Here is an 18,380-nt window from a genome sequence, read left to right on the forward strand (position 1 = left end):
TTTTCTCGTTTGCCTATATTTTCGCTTTGGTTTCCTCCTCGGTTGCGCTCTTCCGCCGTCGCTCGGCGGGGAAGGGGGCGTATATAACCATTGCGAGTGCGCGTTGGCAACGGGGTTGGAGGTCTCTTTATGACACTGTGCGGGGATTCTTCGCTGAGGAAGATACCAAAGAGATAAGAAGGAAAACAAAACAAATACGAGTTAAACATTGTACTAACAATGTGCAGTTCTGATGTTGCATGTGTCCATTCCATGGACTCACTACGACATTACCCCTTCTTCCTTTCTCCCTTTTTACCAGAATATTTAAGGGATTATTATTAAGGTTTGTGCTGTTTGGCTCGGTTGAGGGTGCGGTGTCAGTGCGACGTTTGCCGCCACCTCTTGTTTTATGTGCAGGAGCGCCAGCGAAAGGAGAGTGGTAGTTGGTGTCAAGTGACGGCACAAAGGAAATAAAGTAGAGAATCCCACTGCAAGGGGGTTGTTGCGGATATACATAAAAATAACTAAGGTAGCATTTATTTTCCACGGCAAGGTTTCTGTTACATTAGGTAAAGCAATGACACAACCTGCCCACCTTCCACCTCGCCCGAGTCACACGTTTAGCATGCGTACAGTTGAGAAGTTACACCAGCGTTTTCTTGGGAGAAGCGGTACAACTGCACCAGCGCAAAATATGTCGAACATTGTTGAGGCCATGCGCCAAAACCTTTTGCGCATTGAAGGTGTTCTTAGTTATCGCTTGGATCACCCCAGCACGGCACTGACCGACACGAGCGAGCACCACCCTCCAATGTCGGCATTTGAGCGCATTCGCGTTGGTCATATTCTAGCAGATATTGTGCTCGACCTTTTCACTATCTCAACTTCCAGCAGCAACGCGACGTATGACGCCTTGGTTGGGAATAAAGGTGCTTTCGCCGGCTCGATGAGTCAAAGCTGCGGGGTTGCTTCACTTCCCTGCGGTGGCCTGCCCCTGATGCAACGGACACGGCCAGGAGTTTGGACGCCGGAGGGTTTGGATGGGGTTGAGGGACGTTTGACGCCTCCTGAGGGTGTGAACGCAAGTCTGATTCCCCTACATACGAAGGCAGAAGTGGGTCATCAGTCGTCTTATCAACCCTTTGTGGATGGGTTGAAGAAAGGGGGAGGAGATGAGGTGCTCACAACGCTTTTGCAGACCCAACAAAACCATCAGCAGAAACGTGGGCTACAGGATGGTGTGGAGAGCGATGGCTGTAGTACTGTCTTTTCTCATTCTGGTCAGAGGTCGACCATGAACACCCCACAGCACCATCAACGCGCCATAAAGGACACGTCTGCTGGTCATGAGGGTCCACCGGCTGGTTATCACCGGCACAGCGCACACGTGCCCGTCTCCGGGACAGAGAACCAAATGAACCTTAATCCTTCAAGAAGGATGCGACCGCATGAGTCTCCTCTATGTGTGGCAGGGTGCCAAGGAGCTTTAACTCACAATGAATCACCGATATCACCTACTTCAATGCGCTTCAAGTCAGTACAGTCACTCCATTCCGGTGGGGACAGCACGACGGGGCAATCACAGCACGCTGCCAATCCTAAGAAATACTATGAAATTGATTTCCAGAGATTAAATGACTTCCAGCGCTGCCTCCGTGTTATTCAGCGACTATCATTAACTGATGACGCATTTGAGAAATTCGGCTTACGGTACGCTATCCCTGGGATACGGGAACTGCACCCCGACGAGGTTCACTCAGCGAAGATTCGTATGGACCGGCATAATGATTGCTTGATTGATTCGTTTAATCCTTCGGAGTCCCAAGAATCTGCTCAGAAAAGTGATACGCCACAGGAACAATTTCTAGCTCACAAGAGATTGCAAGCGCACGTATCCCCTTGTCTTTCCAAAGATGGTAATAACGTGATTCTACACACTGTGGCTGATGTTCCGGTTACAGAACACGATACGCCCTTTGACATTCAACAATCCCCTTCCAAGTCACCACTTGCAACACAGAGATCGGAAAAACAGCTGTGCAACAACCCTACTAGAGAACCCCCAACGCCCTCAGCCCCATGTGACAAACAATGTCTGCCATTATTTCATGGGGGGAGAGATATCATTGTACAAAAAAAGGATATGAATATTTTCATCGCAATGGTGGATGCAACATTGAGGCAGGTAGATCAAGATATTGTTGGACGACTTCATATTGCTAGTGCGGACTTTGGATCGAGCAGTGGTGAAGATGAAGTGGCGTACATGTGATGGGGGTACCACTTGAGTTCCAACATGACGGCCGGTGCATGTAACCGCATTGTCACCGACTACAATTCGTGGTGTATGGAGGCTTCATTCACCGTAGTGAGTTTTGTTATTTGTCTGACTTTTTAACTCTCCTGTTTGTTTTGTTTGTTTGTTTGTTCACATCCAGTACGTGTTTACAATTTCCCTCCTATTTTTCGCTGAACAACTACTGTAGGTCTTTCCTCTCGCTTTACAAGGCATTCGATGACTGCGCGCCCATCTGTGAGTGTGTACTCTGCGTCGGAGGATAAAGTGGTTGGCACCTGTTCGCTACCCGCTGTGTTCACTGCGCCCATCCGTCATGATGTTGTGCAGTTTGTGCACACGAACATGGCAAAGAACTCCCGCCAACCTTATGCGGTGAACCGTCTTTCCGGCATGAAGCACTCCGCGGAGTCTTGGGGTACTGGCCGCGCTGTCGCCCGTATTCCCCGTATTCACGGTGGTGGTACGAGTATGTCGGGTGCTGGTGCATTCGGTAACATGTGCCGGGGTGGTCGTATGTTCGCACCCACAAAGATCTTCCGCCGCTGGCACCGTAAGATTAATCTGCACCAGAAACGTTTCGCTGTGGTGTCCGCCCTCGCCGCCTCGTCACTGCCAGCACTTGTAATGTCACGAGGACACAAGATCGAGAATGTCGCTGAGGTGCCGCTCGTGGTGGAAGATGGTGTACGAGCCTATGAAAAGACTAAAGAGGCAATGACATTCCTTAAGACTGTTGGTGCCATCGACGACGTGAACCGTGTGAATGACTCCCGTCAGATACGTGCTGGCCGTGGTAAGATGCGTAACCGTCGCTACGTTGCGCGACGGGGCCCGATGCTGGTGATGCCAGACAACAAGGGCACACGTGCCTTCCGCAACATCTTTGGGCTCGACCTTGCGAATGTAAACTCACTGAACCTTCTGCACCTTGCACCTGGTGGTCACGTCGGGCGCTTCATCATCTGGACGAAGAGTGCATTCGAGAAGCTGGACAAAATCTTCGGTACCTTCACAGAACCCTCCACCGTTAAGTCGGGCTTCATGTTGCCCGCACCGATGTTGACGAGTACTGATGTGACGCGCATCATGCAGTCCGAAGAGGTGCGTCGCGTTCTGAAACCCAAGAAACTGCAACCCAAGAGGCCAAGCCGCTATAGGCAGCCGACGAACGGTATTCGCAACCGTCGCCTGCGCCTGCGTTTGAACCCGTTCCAGAAGAAGGAGAAGGCAATGGCTAAGGGCATGCAGAACAAGAAGAACCGTGAGGCTCGCCACGCCGCCAAGGTCGTTCGGTTGGCGAAAGCGAGGAAAAATGTCGCGAAAGCACTCAAGAAGAAGTAAGCGTTAAGAGAGGAGAAAACCAATAATGCCCATTATGTGGTGAAGGAATAATTTTATTTTACTTTATTTTTCTTTTCATAAATCATTGTGAACCCTGGGTAGTGACTACCCTGGGCTCACCATTGCATCCCGTTTTTTTTGTACGTATATTCGTTGCTCTTTTTCTCTCTGTCTTCATCTATTCTGTTATGATGTTACTATTCTTTTCCTTTGACTTTATTTCTTTTGTATTTTGTTTCCCGGTTCCTGTATTTTTTTTTCTAGGTTTGTTGGAAAGGTAATATCTGGTATTTGCAATAAAAAATGAGCGACTTCCCCAAACTGATGCGCTTGAGAGTGGATGATGAGAACATGGAGAAGATTCATTCCGTAGCGCGTAAAGGCCAAACAGATGAAGTGAAACGGTTTGTAGAACAAGGCATTGATCCTTCCATCCAAAATAAGTTTGGTTGCACTGCCTTACATCTTGCGTGTAAGTTTGGTCAAGTTGAGACTGCGAAGTATTTATCAACCTTATGTGATTCTCATATATCATGGCACGGCCAGAAGCCACTTCACCTCGCGGTGCTTTCCAAAAAGGAGGATCTTGTGGAAGCCCTCGTTGCAGGGGCACGGGATCGCGGTCGTAATGTGGAGGCCATGTTAAACGAACATGATGAATTTCAGGTAACGGAAATCGGGGAACATGATATCCACTCGGATGGGCAAACGGCGTTACACTGGTGTGTGGCCCTCGGAAGTGAGTATTTGCCCATGTTAAAGTTATTACTGAAGCTGGGTGCCTCACCGACCGCCAAAAGCAAGGAAAGTATGACGAGCCTAATGTATGCGATCATCACTAAGAATGAGGAGGCAATGGAATGTATGTTAGATGGGGCTAAAAGTGGACAACTCCGACTGGATTACCAAGACAAAGATGGGAGGACGCATTTGCATCACGCCATCTTGAGCAACCGTGAGGACTATGCCATGCGCTTTATTGAGTTGGGCCACGGTTTAGATCAGGAAGATGATAACCACGAGCCACCGCTGTTTCATGCACTCCGCGCTGCGATGCCTAAACTGCTGGCGTATCTGTTGGAGAACGTGGACACGTTTTCCGTTCAGCAAGCTCCCTTTCATAACGGCTCCACTGTCATGCCCGAGCGCATTCAATGGTTGCCTTTTGCAACTAATGAGCAGGAGCAGAATGAGTGCATAGCGTTGTTTCAAAAGCGTCTATCTGAAGTCTGCGCACCACAAGAAGCTGTTGTGAAGAAAAAGAAGGCCAATATCAAGAAGATGCACTTGGCGCCGTCTGCGCCTGTGCGCAAGCGCAGTGTCGGACGCCCTAAAGCCTCCAAATAGTAATATGACCTTACGGTGAACTCCGCGAGGGGAGAGAGAATGTATCAAATTTGGTTGTCTATAAGCACCACACTGCTAGCAACTGAACTGGGGGAAAAAGTGGTGCGGACTAAGGGCATATAACGTTAGATTAATGTTCTGGCGGCTACGCGAAATCTGTTTTGCTAGAGGGCTTCGTGGATACAGGATTGTATTAGGTGTAGTCGATACCACTCTATAATATTATTATATCCTTTTTTTCTTCTCGTACCCCATCTCTTTCCACTTCGTTGCCAGCGCTTCTCATTGGTTACGTTACTCCCAGGTCCAAAAGTTCACTGTTTTTCCTTTTCAGTGACGCTCCGTGGAGGAGGGTGAAAGGGGAATATGGCCTTATTATGTGGGACGTGTGGGGAGACGTGGGGTGTGGTAGACAAAAGAAATACGTGCCAGAGAGGTGGATTTGGCTCCTCCGGATTTCTGTTTTTCCCTCTTTTGTTTCTCTAACAGCTTGTTGGTGGACTCGCAGGTGGACGGGCCTATCTGAGACCGTAGCATCAGATTTTTTTTTTGTATATAGTGCTCCCTTATTATCAGCCCAATTCCGGTTCAGATCCTGTTGCCCGGTTGTGGTGCTGTTGGGATCGTTTTCGTTTGAATGACGTCAAATCCCTTTGACGGTCGAACCGATAAATTATTTTTCCATTTTTTTTTTTGCGTTTCTTTATAGCTGACCCGCTCTTAGGGAATTAGAGCCGCTTTTTTGAGGCCAGCGATATCTCTTTCACTTAGCGGCTGCAGGGACGGGGTATTTATTGCTATCTCACTTATAATCTTCCTGCACTGTTACAAACCGTGTATTTGGGTCTACATATCCAAACACACACATACACACACACACATATATATATATATATATATACGTTTACATTTAAAGATTGTTTGGTCGTTTGCACGCGGAGCTCTTCTTCGTTCGGTGGCTGTTCTTCGGCGAAGTGAGGGTGAAAGGGAGCAAAAGGTCGTAACGTTTTAAATAGAAGGTTTAAAGTTAGCTGTGTGCTGAGGTTATACATGTCCTCTCTCCCTTACCGCGCAGAAGGTGGCAGGGAGGGTTCAACCAACTCGGCGCTTCAGCGGGCTACCGACGCGTGTGGTGACGGAGATGTGGAAGGTAGGGGGTCTATGACTTCAGTTCTCAGGGCCCCAACCGTCCGTTTGGAGATGTCATACGGAGAATTCATCCGAGCCTGTACGAGGGGATATTGCTTCGACTGTTCGTGGAATATTGCTCCTCCCACTGTTCCCAATGCACCGATTTTGTACAATCTACTGCCGATGGTCGAGTTCTTGAAAAGCACAGAACCCCTCGGCGTAATGGGGGCCGAGTTGGATGCCATGGCCATTGGTGTTTTGAATAGTATTCCATTGTCTTACCATCTGCTGCGCCCGCAGGTTGTGGAGGAGGCTCGTCAGTTGTCAATGGAGAGCGAGCGACGTGTGGAGAATGCGAAACAAAGGGCCATCGCTGAGGGTTTGTCCGACCAAACGACATGGAGCCCTGGAAGTGTGAACGAAAACCTTGATCCAAAGGATGCAGAATTGTTGGACACGGATATTGACGTCAGTATGATGCTAGAGCGTGACAAGCCCTCACTTACACATCTGCAACGCCCTCTGTATACAGATATGGGCCTGGTGTCACCAGAGCAGCGGCACTTGGAGCGCATCTCCCGCATTGTGCCTGATGAATTACGGAGCATAGTTTCGTTACCTCTGTCTCTGATGTCACAGACGCAGCCGGGCGGGCCTCCCCAACATGGGGGATATTTGTTGTCGTCTGCCTCACTCGCGGGTGCAGCTCGGGGCTCGGGGGAAACGTCGGAGAATACGGCTGTGCAATGGAAAGATGGTGTTATCGCGTCATTCAAGGCCGCTCGTTCGCTAGACGTTTCTCATGAGAAGATGCTTAAGGCCATCGCGCGGACAAAGCTCGGACTTGGTGGTGAGAACTGCCGAACACTCGCATTTGTCCAGCGACTGTGGAAGCTGCTTTTCGAGGGTACAAATGAAAGACAGCAATGTGGGATGTGGAGTTGTTTGTGTCACTTCTCCGCTAACTACGGTTCTCATGACGAATCTGAGGAGGTGCTGGAGCATGCGGTAGAAGCTCTTGAGTTACCAGACCGTGGATTGTGGTGTAGTGTGACTCGGGAGTATGTCAAGTTACTGAGGGAGTACACGGCGTCTTTGCCTGGTGGCGTGGAAGAACGAAGGGCTGCTTTGCAAATTAGTGAGAGCGAGCTGAACCCCCCAAAAGGGGGAGCTTTTGGAGCAGACATATCGGTTGATAACCGGCTGCGGAGGGAACGGGGTGAACTTGGGCCGAACCGGCAACCGGTGCCCATCTACCCTGTAGAAGTGGTGCCATTATACCCTGCAGGGTTCCAAGAGTACGCTGAAGTGTACGGCACCTCAGGCAATGAAGCTGCCAATGAAGTGAAGTTGGGTGAAGTTGAAACAGCGCTTCATCACGTTGTACTTCCAGGCGCTGTCGTCGGCCCGGAGTCCAGAAGCGGAGGGCCACATGTATTGGTGGCCAACACCAACCTTCTGGTGGCTGATAAGCAAAGCGATTTGCAGGCTGCTGATGGGGTTACTCTTACCTACCACGCATCACGGGAGAACACGTTTGAACGACTGGTGCTGGATGCTAACAACACAAGTAGCTACTTATTCCAATTGTGTTCGGTACCTGAGACTAGTGGCGACGTGCCCACGGGCCTTGCCAGTGCAGCTGGGCATTATGCTGTTTACCGTCGTCTTGCACTTCGGGATTTGTACGTAAAAGCGCCCGATGCTAAAGATCCCCCATTGGAACGTTATGTAGTGGTCTTTGGAGAAAAAGAAAATCCACGCACAGAATCACGGAAACGGAGCCGTGAAGATTTAGGAGCAGGTGAAGGCTCGGCGTTTTACGGGACGGAGGGGGGGGGGAAATATGTTGAGTGACAGTCGAGGTGGGGTGGGGGCGTCTAATGACTAAGACTCAAATGGAGAAAGTGGCGGGAAATTGGGAGTGGGAGGGAGAGATGAGGAATCGTTTGAGGTGTTTACCAGCGCTCCGAAGTCAGGATATACGCTTGGTATTTTTTGCGCTTTTATTTTTGTAACGATGTTGTGTCTGAGGGGTTGCGATATGGAGCACTTGGAAGCGAGTGACCAAATAGCGAAGAGTGGCCAACAGAAGGGAATGTGGGCTCAGTTTGATTAGGTATTTGGGTGAAGGATGGGTTTAATCGTAAAACAAGGATGAGTAAATTCAAAGTGTTAAACAACAGTGTATTGGCTGCGGGGACTATCCGGATGTTGTATCGAGGATTTGATTTGGTGCATAAATAACTGTAGGTGGAAATGTGTTTTTGTTCCGAATCACGCATCTCCGCACTTTTTTCCTCCATATTTCGCCGTAATTTTCTTTCTCTTTTTTTTCGCGGTCTCTCATCGGCCTCTTCCTTCTTCTTTCCGTTTTAGTTTATTATAAAAAAATTTTCCGTACCTAATTGCCTCCCCCGTTGGGGGTCAAGTGTGGAAGTAAGACATATACTTCCGTCTTACTACGCCCTTGCCTTAAGCACTGCATTTCTGATTTTTGCGTGCTCCCTCAGTCGTTAAATCTTTTTTTTCGCCTTCTCTCTTCTTTTTATCACAAACATTAAGTTTCATCCTTATAGAGGCCGGTCGCATTTGTGTAGCCATCGCTCTTCTTTATTTTTTTTTCTTTGGTTGCTGCTGAGGGAAGAAATTGTTCCGTCCGTTACCTTCACAATTAGTAAGTGAAGACAGTAACGTACATTAGTGTGATAAAAAAGCAACGGGAAGGAGGGGGAAAAAAAAGAAGAAGAGTTGATACAACTACTGCAGGTACTACAAGAGTTGGAACGAAGGGAGTGAGTGGCATTTACTAAAACATCAGCCCCAAACGAAGGCGAACTTGATAGAAGAAGAACAAAAAAAAAATAACGGAAACGGAGCTAAGGGAAAAACCGTTGTGAAAAAAAAACGTCTTTTTGATTTGGAATAAGGCCACATTGACTGATTGAAAGTAGTTGGGCCGAATAACAGGCGTAAGGTGGAAGAGAACATAGAAAAGCTTAGACGACGGAAGGTGACAGGACTGAAGGGTGAGAAACAACGATCGAATCATGCCTGTAGTGTCGACTGTCGCCGGCGCATCACTGGAGACGGAGTGGAAGAAATGTATGAAACGTGACGAAACCAGTTATAACATTTCTTATTCCCACGACAGCAAGCAGAAGTGGGTTCATACGGATATAGTGGCAAATATCCCATCATCAATGTGTGGCGGCGTTAACACGAACAATCATGGACCAACGAAACCTTCTTCTCGGACTTCAGTAGAGGAGAAACACGTGTCGAAGGAGGAACCCTCTTCTGCTGTACGACGTGCACCGTTTCGGTCACTAAACGGGAGGGCTTACGCTGTTCCCTTAAGCATGCTGAAGGAATTCGACGCCATCTATCAGCACGTGCAGAAGGCTCAGCATCCACCCAGGCGAGACGACCCCCTCTTTTCACCTTTAAGCTCTCCCGGTGTGCTTTGGCGCCACGACCCCTACAGCGCAAAGGTACTCAATACAACTTTTTCGTCTTCCGGGAGTCACCTTTCTTCCACTGAAGAGGATGAGGAATGTGGAACATCAAAAAGGGTTGTAGAAGGCATCGTTACACGGTCGATTGGTGTCGTAAACGCGGCGCAGATGCAGCGGCTACCGATACGCCCACCACCAATTCCCAGTTGGATGCCGCAGAACCTTCGGACATCGAACTCTGCAGTTTTGACAATGCCAGTTGAGATAACCCCCCGCACTATTCAACCCTCAACACGTCCAGTGCCACCTCCCAGCGGTTGTTGTTTTGTTGTTCACTCCATAACTCCCACACGGCAGCCTCCTGCGCGTTCTGAATGCCAAAGCGCATTAGGAGTGGCAGAAATGGAGGACTCGCTGAATGCTTGCGGCGATTTTGTTCCGCAATTATGCCGAAAGCGTCCGTTAAGGCGCCTGAGCGAGGACTGTAAGAGGGACGAGTTCCCCATGTTGCTGCCGTCTTTTCGCGCTCTGCCTCCGCTCTTTCAAGACCTCACGGTCCACATGAGTCGGCGCCCTCCTCCACTGAGCAAACGGCCAAGGAATGTTTCGGATGAGAACCAATCGCGACCTGAAGGGGTACGTTATGTATATCTTGTTGATCACCGTTGCAGGCGCAGTGTTTGCGCGGCTGGCGTCCTCTATAAATTAAGCGAGATGGTTGTCCTTGAGGGTGACATGGGAATTGACATGGGAACTGTGCACGCCGTCCTCCCTGTAGAGGAATTTGACCAGTTGCATGGTGACGAATTGATAAGTCGGGGCTTTCCTGCGGCTGAGTGGCATGTGATGGCATCTGCTCTCATTTTGCGTTCAGCCACTACAGCGGAGATACATCATTACGACGGGGCGCTTTACAGCTTCTCAAAGGATCTCCTATCATTCTTGCGTAATCGCCTTGTCCCCGCGAGATTTTCGGATTGCCGCGTGGAGAACATGGAATTCCTTGGTTGTGAATTCCAGGCGGACTGCAAAAAAGTGTATGTTTACTACAGGGCGAGGCGACGCGTATTGTTCCGCGAGTTAGCACAATACCTTCATTCTTTTTACCGGTGCCGTATTTGGCTTCATGAGGTGGGCCGCGACAGTCCCAACAGCTCAGGTGCCACAACTCCTGATTTAAGTAATTGAGCATCTCTGACGCTCATTTCTCCCTTTTGAATTGTGGAGCGAGGGAGATGGTTGCGGCGATGTGCAAACGGTGAATGCACAAGAGAGAAAAAAGCGAAAAAATAATAATAATTCTAAAGTGTCTGTAGACATGACTAAGGAGAGAAAACCTCTCCCTCTACATTTCACCTTATTGTATTCCATTTTATTTCTTTACTTAACAAAAAAAGAAAATAACTGTAAGTGACTTAACTATATTCCCTTCCCTTTAAACCTGTTTTCATCCCCTTTCATTCCCTTTCCTTATTTTTCTCGTTATTTTTAAAAAAAAAGCTGTGTGTGCTGCTGGGTGTGTTTTTATACATTAATTTATTTTCATGTTGCAATATTTCCTCCCTCTCATCTCTTTTCTGCATTCCACGGATTCACGTGCGTTGGGGTAATGAAAGAAGAAAATCTCAATTTCTGATGGTGGAGTCAAATCCTCCACTTTTTTATGTTTTATGGTATGTTTTATGGTATGTTTTATTGTTTTTTTTAATTGTTTTATTATTTATTATTTTTTTTCCCCCATTTCAAAATTCGTTCGACCCACATTTGTGTTGATGCTTCGTTTCATTGAACCCTTTTCTCCCTACTCTCACTCTCACTCTCACACGCACACGCACACGCACATGCACGATTATACGAAAATATGTGAAAGTTATATATTTATTTATGAATGTGCTTATTTTTTGGTTAATGCAACTTCTCAACCCCCCTTTTCCCCGTTATTATTTCACATGTACCGTTTTTTAAGCGATGCGACGCACTTACACTCTCTGCATGATGAAACGGAGTTTCGCGACACCCCATTTTAAAATTTTTATTGTTTATCTTTTTTCTTTTTTTTGCTCCTATAAATGTAGTTTTTACACAATATCACATAATATAATTTAATATGACTTCACATTATTTAATACAATCTCATTATTTTTCTTTTTTTTTTTGTGTGTGTGTGTATGTGCGGTTAAACGACCCTCTATGAGGCAGTTGCTTGTTGTCAATATCGTTATTTGTATTTTAAAACGAAAACAATAAGGGAACTGCAAAGGAACAGACAAAAAGGAAAAAAATAAAATAAACAACAAGAGGACACTCACAGAATAAACCGAATAAAATCCAGCATTCAATAATAAAACAATGACAACATCAACAGAAAACAGAACACAGAAGGAAACACGAACAGAAAATAGGAGGAAAACAGAACCCGTTGACAAAAAATAAAAACAGAAGAAAAAAAACACAGAGAGAAAAAGAATTAGTCAATATACCTCAGTATAAAATGAAATATTAACGGAAAGAATATGTTATGATTTTGCCCGTTTGTTCTTTCTTCGATGCCGTTGCAATAATGGTAAAAATGATAATAATAATAATTAAAAAAAACGTTTTCCCCTCCGATATTTTTATTTTATATCCTTCCTCTTTTTTTTTTTTGCTTTGCATTTTGGTTTGCACATAACTTTGTGCAGTTCACGTTCACACGATGGCGCTGCTGCTCACAGGCACTCAACGCATCCACTTCAAGAAGTGAGAAGATAAAAAAAGAAAATAAAAATGAAGCTATCAAATCTGCTCCACCCATACAATCCACGACTATTCTTACATACTTACATTTTTTTCTTTTAAATAAATAAATAAATATATATATATATATTCTTTTCTTGTTGTTGTTTTTGTTCACATAAATATCAAATAACAAATAATAAATACATTCGTTTTACTATTTATCCAATCACTTCCGATTTTCACAAATGACTTTGTTTCGCTTCGATACCCTTCAAAACACCGCTGCGTGGGACGGATTCAAAAGAATAACTTGCAGACGACTAGCGGCAATGGGAGGAGGAAAAAAAAAAGACAAAAAGAACTGACGCACACGAGTTAGAAGTTGATAACTGTTGTGAGAAGGAAGAAGAAGAAGCAAAGGGGCGGAAAAAAAAAAGGAGACAAACAGAGCAACAACAACAACAACAGCTAATTTTCTCATTATTATTATTATTGCTATTATCACTATTGTTATTTTTGTTTTGCCGGTCACTAGAAGAATATACACCCGTATTGAAATAAATAAAATAAGTAAATTTTAATTTGTTTTGTAACTATTATTTCCCATATTTTAAGCGACCAAATATTTACATCAAGGCAGAACACTTTGGATGATATGATCTCCAAAAGAAGGAAGATAATGCAATTGTATATGTATATGCATATGTATGAGTGTGTGGGTTTTATAAAAGAAAGCACGTGACACAATTAATGGCAGAAAAGAGGGAGAAAATGCATAAAACGAAAGTCGCTCCAATGAACAATAATGAAATATAGGACACAAAATATTAAAGATGGGGGATCAAATCGAAGGGCAGAGGGGCGGGGAGGGAGGGCGGAGGAAAGAAAAAAAAAAGATAATAGCCTGATAAAAAGAAAATACGAATATATATATATATATATAACTATTTATATTTTATATGTTTTTTTTTCTTTTTATAACGTTATCGCGTGATGACATGAATTATTGGGAGGGTGTGGGTTTTTATCGTTTCCTTATTTTCTTTTAATTTCAGAAAAAAGAAGTTGTTTTTGTTTTTTTATTTTTTAATTTTACTTTTTAAATTATCAGGTATGTTCTCATTACCTCTCCTGCGATGTGACTACACGCCTTTATGTTTCACTGAATCCAAATTCTTTCGTGTCTTTACTTCCATTTTTTTTTCTCTTATCCCCCCATATATTTACTTTAATTTTTATTATTTATCGGAACATGACTTAAGCGATTACCTGACTTGGATATCAGTCAACTAAGCACGCACACACACACACACACACATAATCAAGTGAATTAGAAAGAAGAACAAAAAAAATCAAAGAAAGCAAATTTAAGGATACGATAAGGGCAGATCAAAGTGAAGAAGAAAAAAAACAACAATAACAACAACAATAATAATAATAACAGCAAAAAAATAAAAATAAAAAGGAAAGAGTATAAATTATTCACTCAAATTGCCCACTGTTTTTTTTTAATTTTGCTTACTTGTTACTACTTGAACGCAATCACATATGCCCTCCGCTGAAACACTACTGAAGGATTTGTTCGGTTCTCATACCGTTGAGTTGCTTCGGCAGGATGGCAAAATGGTACCCGCAACAACTGCTCTTGAAGGTAAGAAATATTTGCTTGTATATTTCTCCGCCTCATGGTGCCCTCCGTGTCGTGTTTTCACACCACAACTCGCCACATTTCATGAGCTTTTCAGCGCAAAACACAATTTTGATGTGATATTTGTTTCACGAGACAAGGATGAGTCCTCCATGTCTGCTTATTTCTACAATCCAAAGTACAGCAGTTTATCCGTAAGTGGTGGCGAATGTTCTCATGGGGACTGGCTTGCATTGCCCTTCACACAAGCGCAGACTGTAGGAAAGGAAATAATGAGCCGATATGGTTTAAACACGATTCCTAATATTCTTTTGTTTGACCTCAGCACGGAGGAGTTGGTGACAAGTGAGGCACGTCAATTGATTGGATCCAACTGCCGGTCGGCTGAAGGTTTCCCGTGGCGTGGCGCCTCGGCTCCGGTAATTTCGTTTCAAGGATTGGCAACTGTATTTGTTGTGTTTTTGATGTTGTATCAATTTTGGCAGTCGTGGAGTTGAGTGAACTGCCTAATTGGGGTAATAAACTGATTTTATTTCCTCTTGCCCATATTTGTGTGGTATCCCTTTAGTAGTTATGCGCGTGGGAAATCAGCATGAATGGTTGAAAGGGAATTGTGTGGGGATTTTTTTTTGGGGGGAGGGGGAGATGACCAGTGATTACGCTGGAAGTATTTTTTTAAAATTTTCTTTTCTGCTATTTCGTGTGTGTGTGTGGGCGGGCACATTGTTATTTGTGTTTGATATAAGTCAAAGGAATAATGAATGAATGAATGGGATGCGTGAGAGCTAATTGTGTATTGTGGTGTGTTCTACTCTGTTTTATTTTTGTCTTCGTATCTTCATCCATCGTATTTGCCATTGGGTCTGTTCTCCTTCCCATCATTACTCGTACTGTCTTTGAAGACTTGCGCCCCTTATCTTGAACTTTAAATCTTTTTTCTTTGTTGCTGTCATCACCTTGCGTGCGATGTTCGTGCAGGAAGCGCCGTGAAAAGCAACAACAACAACACCAGTAAACTTCAGCGAGAGGGAGGCAGGGATATGTGCATGAGCGATGTGTGAGTGTGAAAAAGTGTAGGGCGGGTTGCAGTCACAACATTGTTGTTTAAATCTCCTTTCAGTATATGTCTTACTTCTTCTTTTCCAACTCTGCTGAAGCTCCTTTTGTTTGTTGCTTTTGCATTTGAATTTCATTCGTAACCCCTTCTTTTTTGCGTCATTATTGCTCATCCTTTCTTTCCTTCTTTTTACCATAACTTGGGTAAAAGAGGTTGCAGAGTTGTTCTCCCTTCCTTGCTCCTCTTTCGAACACCTGTCGAGAATAAGGGAAAGGGAAAAAAAAGAGAAAGAGTGTGTGCCTACCTCTCTTTCTTTCTTTCTTATTTTTTTTTTTTTGCGTGGGCAACTCATTTCGTTGGGTTGGAACTACTCACACGCTTTCTCAATAAACACACAGTCATTGGGTGATGATTCTTGGCCCTGGTGGGCGCATTTTCATCAACCATGGTCATCCAGCGTATCCGCATCTCATGGACTTTCTTACTGCCTGCTGTGAGCCAGTCTGCCGGACTCTGTACGTGAGTGAATATACCATTTCACCTTCGTCCCTCTCGGCTGCCACTGCGGAAGGGACGTATTCCATGGAAATGGTACGGAACGTCATTCGTTACTTTCGGCTGGATGAGCAGCAGCAAATTCCAGTGGATGTAGAGCGATATGCGGCATTGGAGCGGAGGGTGCGCGACAGCGTTCAAGATACTTCATTGGATTTGCCGATGGAGGTGGGAGAAGCGAAAGTCAGCGCCAATGGCGACGTGAAAGCGGAAGAGGGGTGCGAAGAAGCGACGGATGAATTGAGCCCGTTGGCGGGGCAGGTGAAAAAGGAAGAGACGAAGGAAGTTGCGGCGGAGCCTCGGCGTCGGTTCCTCTCACTTAGTAAAAGAATTTCGGCAAAATCAGAGCCTTTAGTGACTCGGGCAGTGGTTAACACCGGCGCTCTCCAACCCCTTCCAGCCGATCTCGAGCAGATGTTGCGAGAAGAGGAGAACTCATCGAGGGTTCGAATTGTGTTGCAGCCTTGTCTGCGACCTGTTAAACGACGTGCTGTCGGTGGGGACAAACAGCACTCGGATGAACAGCAATGTCAGCGTGCAGAGGAAACCAAATTAGCATACTTTTTGACGAGTCCCGATCGCAATCACATGGAGCATCTGGTGAGTCGTCTTCAGGACTTTCTCGTTCCCGTACTTTTGCACGGTACACGCCGCTGGGTTGTATCGGATGTGGATCGTGGAGTGGAGGAGAGAAGCACCGCTGAAAGTGGTCGGGCAAAGACACTTCGGAGGCTGTTCGAGGCACCATCATCGGCATCGGGTCGGTCAGTTGCTTCTAAATCTTTAACGAATGAGGGAGCTAACGGTGACGGCCTTGGAGGTGGCGTGGGAAGGAGATGTACTCGCATTGTCTACAAGAGTCAGGTGATGGACGGAAAGATGCGTAATGTGCGCGAACGACTTTACAAGGAGCTCAGTGTTCGCGCTGACTTGTTTTATGATTATGTTCAGGATCACTCGCTTCATGTATGTGACCTTGAGCTTTCCGAGAATGTCCGACTGCGACCATATCAGGTTGCATCGCTGGAACGCTTTAGAAGTGGTAACAAAGCTCACCAGGGTGTCATTGTTTTGCCCTGTGGTGCTGGAAAAACCCTTACTGGCATTGGTGCAGCAGCCACTGTTAAGAAGCGGACCATAGTGATGTGCATTAACGTTATGTCAGTTTTGCAGTGGCAGCGCGAGTTTATTCGCTGGACGAACTTATCAGAAGACCAGGTGACGGTGTGTATAGCGGATAAGAAGCAAATGCCTGGCGATGTTTTTATAACGACGTATAGTATGCTTATTGCGCGGCGTTCTAACGTTCCTGAGATGGAACAGAGTGCGGATGCCAAATTGACCGCAAAGATACTTGCCAGTGTTGGGGAGCAACCATGGGGTTTACTTCTCTTGGATGAAGTACACACGGCTCTCGCTCACAACTTTCAGGAGGTGCTTAACAAGGTGAAGTACAAATGCGTAATTGGGTTGAGTGCTACGCTGCTGCGAGAGGACGACAAAATCGGCGACTTGCGCCATCTTGTAGGGCCGAAGCTGTACGAAGCGAACTGGTTGGATCTTACAAGGGCGGGTTTCCTTGCTCGAGTGGAGTGCGCAGAGATTCAGTGCCCGCTGCCAAAGGCCTTTCTGACGGAGTACTTGGAGAGCCAGTCGGATGGGGACCCTTTTGCTCGCCGTGGTACAACGCGGATGGCGCACTCAGTGGTTTGTTTAAATCCGTATAAGTTATGGTGCACCCAGGCGTTGCTAGAGTTCCATCGTAACAGATCGCCACCTGATAAGGTCATTATTTTCTGTGACCAAATAGATGGAATTCAGTACTACGCCCAGCACCTGCACGTACCGTTCATGGATGGCAAGACGAGTGACATGGAGCGGGAAAATCTTCTTCAGTACTTTCAGCACTCCGACAACATAAACGCCATCATCCTCTCCCGTGTGGGTGATGTTGCTCTCGATATCCCATGTGCTTCTGTTGTCATTCAAATTTCAGGTCTGGGAGCTTCGCGGCGTCAGGAGGCACAAAGGCTAGGTCGGATTCTGAGGCCAAAACCCGCTTCCTTGGATAACGTCTGTTCATACTTCTACACCCTTGTGTCGCAGGACACACACGAAATTTCACAGAGTTATGAGCGGCAGAGCTGGTTACGTGACCAGGGATTTTCTTATCGTGTACTGCAGTCGGACATGGTCCTTCAGCACTTTTTGCGGACGGGTGGAAAACTTTGTTGTGTTGGGCCGCCGCGTTGGTGGTACGAGTGTGCGGGCCCGTCGTGTGATAGTGCCGTTGCGGCAAAGGGGACTTACTGGATACCCTTTTCTCAGGAGGCTGCGCTTCGCATGCAAAGCCGATTTGTTGCTGGTGTGAGGGGATGCGATTTGACAGCTACCGTACTTCGTGACACGCCGCGGCCGCCGGAGCTGAAAAACATGGGTGTGGAAGAGAAGTGGACCGTATGCTTCAGTGATTCTTGTGCTCCGGAAACATTCGGTACAGTTCAGTTGGTGGAGGGCAATCCGCTGCTGGTGCGCCGTATCTGTTGTGGACCGCTTGCTGTCGAGCATGATTGCCTTCACGGGGGAGAGGAGTGTCTGCAGTACGCCGTGCAGCAGATGAAGGTTATGGTGGCGAAGAATTCTAAAAACCGAATTCCGCTGACTACCTAGTCGCAGGTATTAGAATGTTTTGTTTTGGTGCGCTTGTGTGCGCGAAGGAATTCATGACACATGGGTGGAGTGCATTGAATTACTTCGTTCCCGGCACAAACGCAGTGTCACCGTTCAACTACTGCAGTCTTTATTCTTTCTCAACAGTTTTCTGCGGCTCCGGTACGTTACGAC

General features: G+C 46.2%; 7 protein-coding genes across 7 annotated transcripts, besides 17 other annotated features; all 7 read left to right on the plus strand.

The window, feature by feature from the left end:
- Nucleotides 1-14,459: part of a sequence feature (sequence corresponds to BAC RPCI93-48K5) that runs on past the window's edge.
- Tb927.3.5040 (hypothetical protein, conserved) lies at nucleotides 560-2,254 on the plus strand (the record flags this gene model as incomplete). The annotated part of the gene is made up of 1 exon (XM_839001.1): nucleotides 560-2,254. One exon carries the CDS (start codon nucleotides 560-562, stop codon nucleotides 2,252-2,254), a length of 1,695 nt encoding a protein of 564 aa, XP_844094.1.
- Nucleotides 2,498-3,622, plus strand: Tb927.3.5050 (60S ribosomal protein L4; the record flags this gene model as incomplete). The annotated part of the gene is made up of 1 exon (XM_839002.1): nucleotides 2,498-3,622. The coding sequence occupies one exon, from the start codon at nucleotides 2,498-2,500 to the stop codon at nucleotides 3,620-3,622; it is 1,125 nt and encodes a 374-aa protein (XP_844095.1).
- On the plus strand, nucleotides 3,926-4,969 carry Tb927.3.5060 (hypothetical protein, conserved; the record flags this gene model as incomplete). The annotated part of the gene is made up of 1 exon (XM_839003.1): nucleotides 3,926-4,969. The coding sequence occupies one exon, from the start codon at nucleotides 3,926-3,928 to the stop codon at nucleotides 4,967-4,969; it is 1,044 nt and encodes a 347-aa protein (XP_844096.1).
- Nucleotides 5,828-5,850: a microsatellite.
- Nucleotides 5,850-5,870: a microsatellite.
- On the plus strand, nucleotides 6,131-7,957 carry Tb927.3.5070 (hypothetical protein, conserved; the record flags this gene model as incomplete). Its single annotated transcript, XM_839004.1, has 1 exon — nucleotides 6,131-7,957. The coding sequence occupies one exon, from the start codon at nucleotides 6,131-6,133 to the stop codon at nucleotides 7,955-7,957; it is 1,827 nt and encodes a 608-aa protein (XP_844097.1).
- On the plus strand, nucleotides 9,151-10,746 carry Tb927.3.5080 (hypothetical protein, conserved; the record flags this gene model as incomplete). Its single annotated transcript, XM_839005.1, has 1 exon — nucleotides 9,151-10,746. One exon carries the CDS (start codon nucleotides 9,151-9,153, stop codon nucleotides 10,744-10,746), a length of 1,596 nt encoding a protein of 531 aa, XP_844098.1.
- Nucleotides 11,249-11,292: a sequence feature (AT_rich).
- Nucleotides 11,639-11,690: a microsatellite.
- Nucleotides 12,123-12,153: a sequence feature (AT_rich).
- Nucleotides 12,382-12,425: a sequence feature (AT_rich).
- Nucleotides 12,756-12,791: a microsatellite.
- Nucleotides 12,832-12,860: a sequence feature (AT_rich).
- Nucleotides 12,963-12,985: a microsatellite.
- Nucleotides 13,201-13,239: a microsatellite.
- Nucleotides 13,351-13,384: a sequence feature (AT_rich).
- Nucleotides 13,494-13,522: a sequence feature (AT_rich).
- Nucleotides 13,571-13,594: a microsatellite.
- Nucleotides 13,686-13,723: a microsatellite.
- Nucleotides 13,825-14,421, plus strand: Tb927.3.5090 (tryparedoxin, putative; the record flags this gene model as incomplete). The annotated part of the gene is made up of 1 exon (XM_839006.1): nucleotides 13,825-14,421. The coding sequence occupies one exon, from the start codon at nucleotides 13,825-13,827 to the stop codon at nucleotides 14,419-14,421; it is 597 nt and encodes a 198-aa protein (XP_844099.1).
- Nucleotides 14,460-18,380: part of a sequence feature (sequence corresponds to BAC RPCI93-5L5) that runs on past the window's edge.
- Nucleotides 15,286-15,317: a sequence feature (CT-rich).
- Tb927.3.5100 (DNA repair helicase and transcription factor protein, putative) lies at nucleotides 15,390-18,206 on the plus strand (the record flags this gene model as incomplete). Its single annotated transcript, XM_839007.1, has 1 exon — nucleotides 15,390-18,206. One exon carries the CDS (start codon nucleotides 15,390-15,392, stop codon nucleotides 18,204-18,206), a length of 2,817 nt encoding a protein of 938 aa, XP_844100.1.

Source organism: Trypanosoma brucei, chromosome 3 (assembly GCF_000002445.2).
Source record: "Trypanosoma brucei brucei TREU927 chromosome 3, complete sequence".
NCBI lineage: Eukaryota > Euglenozoa > Kinetoplastea > Trypanosomatida > Trypanosomatidae > Trypanosoma > Trypanosoma brucei.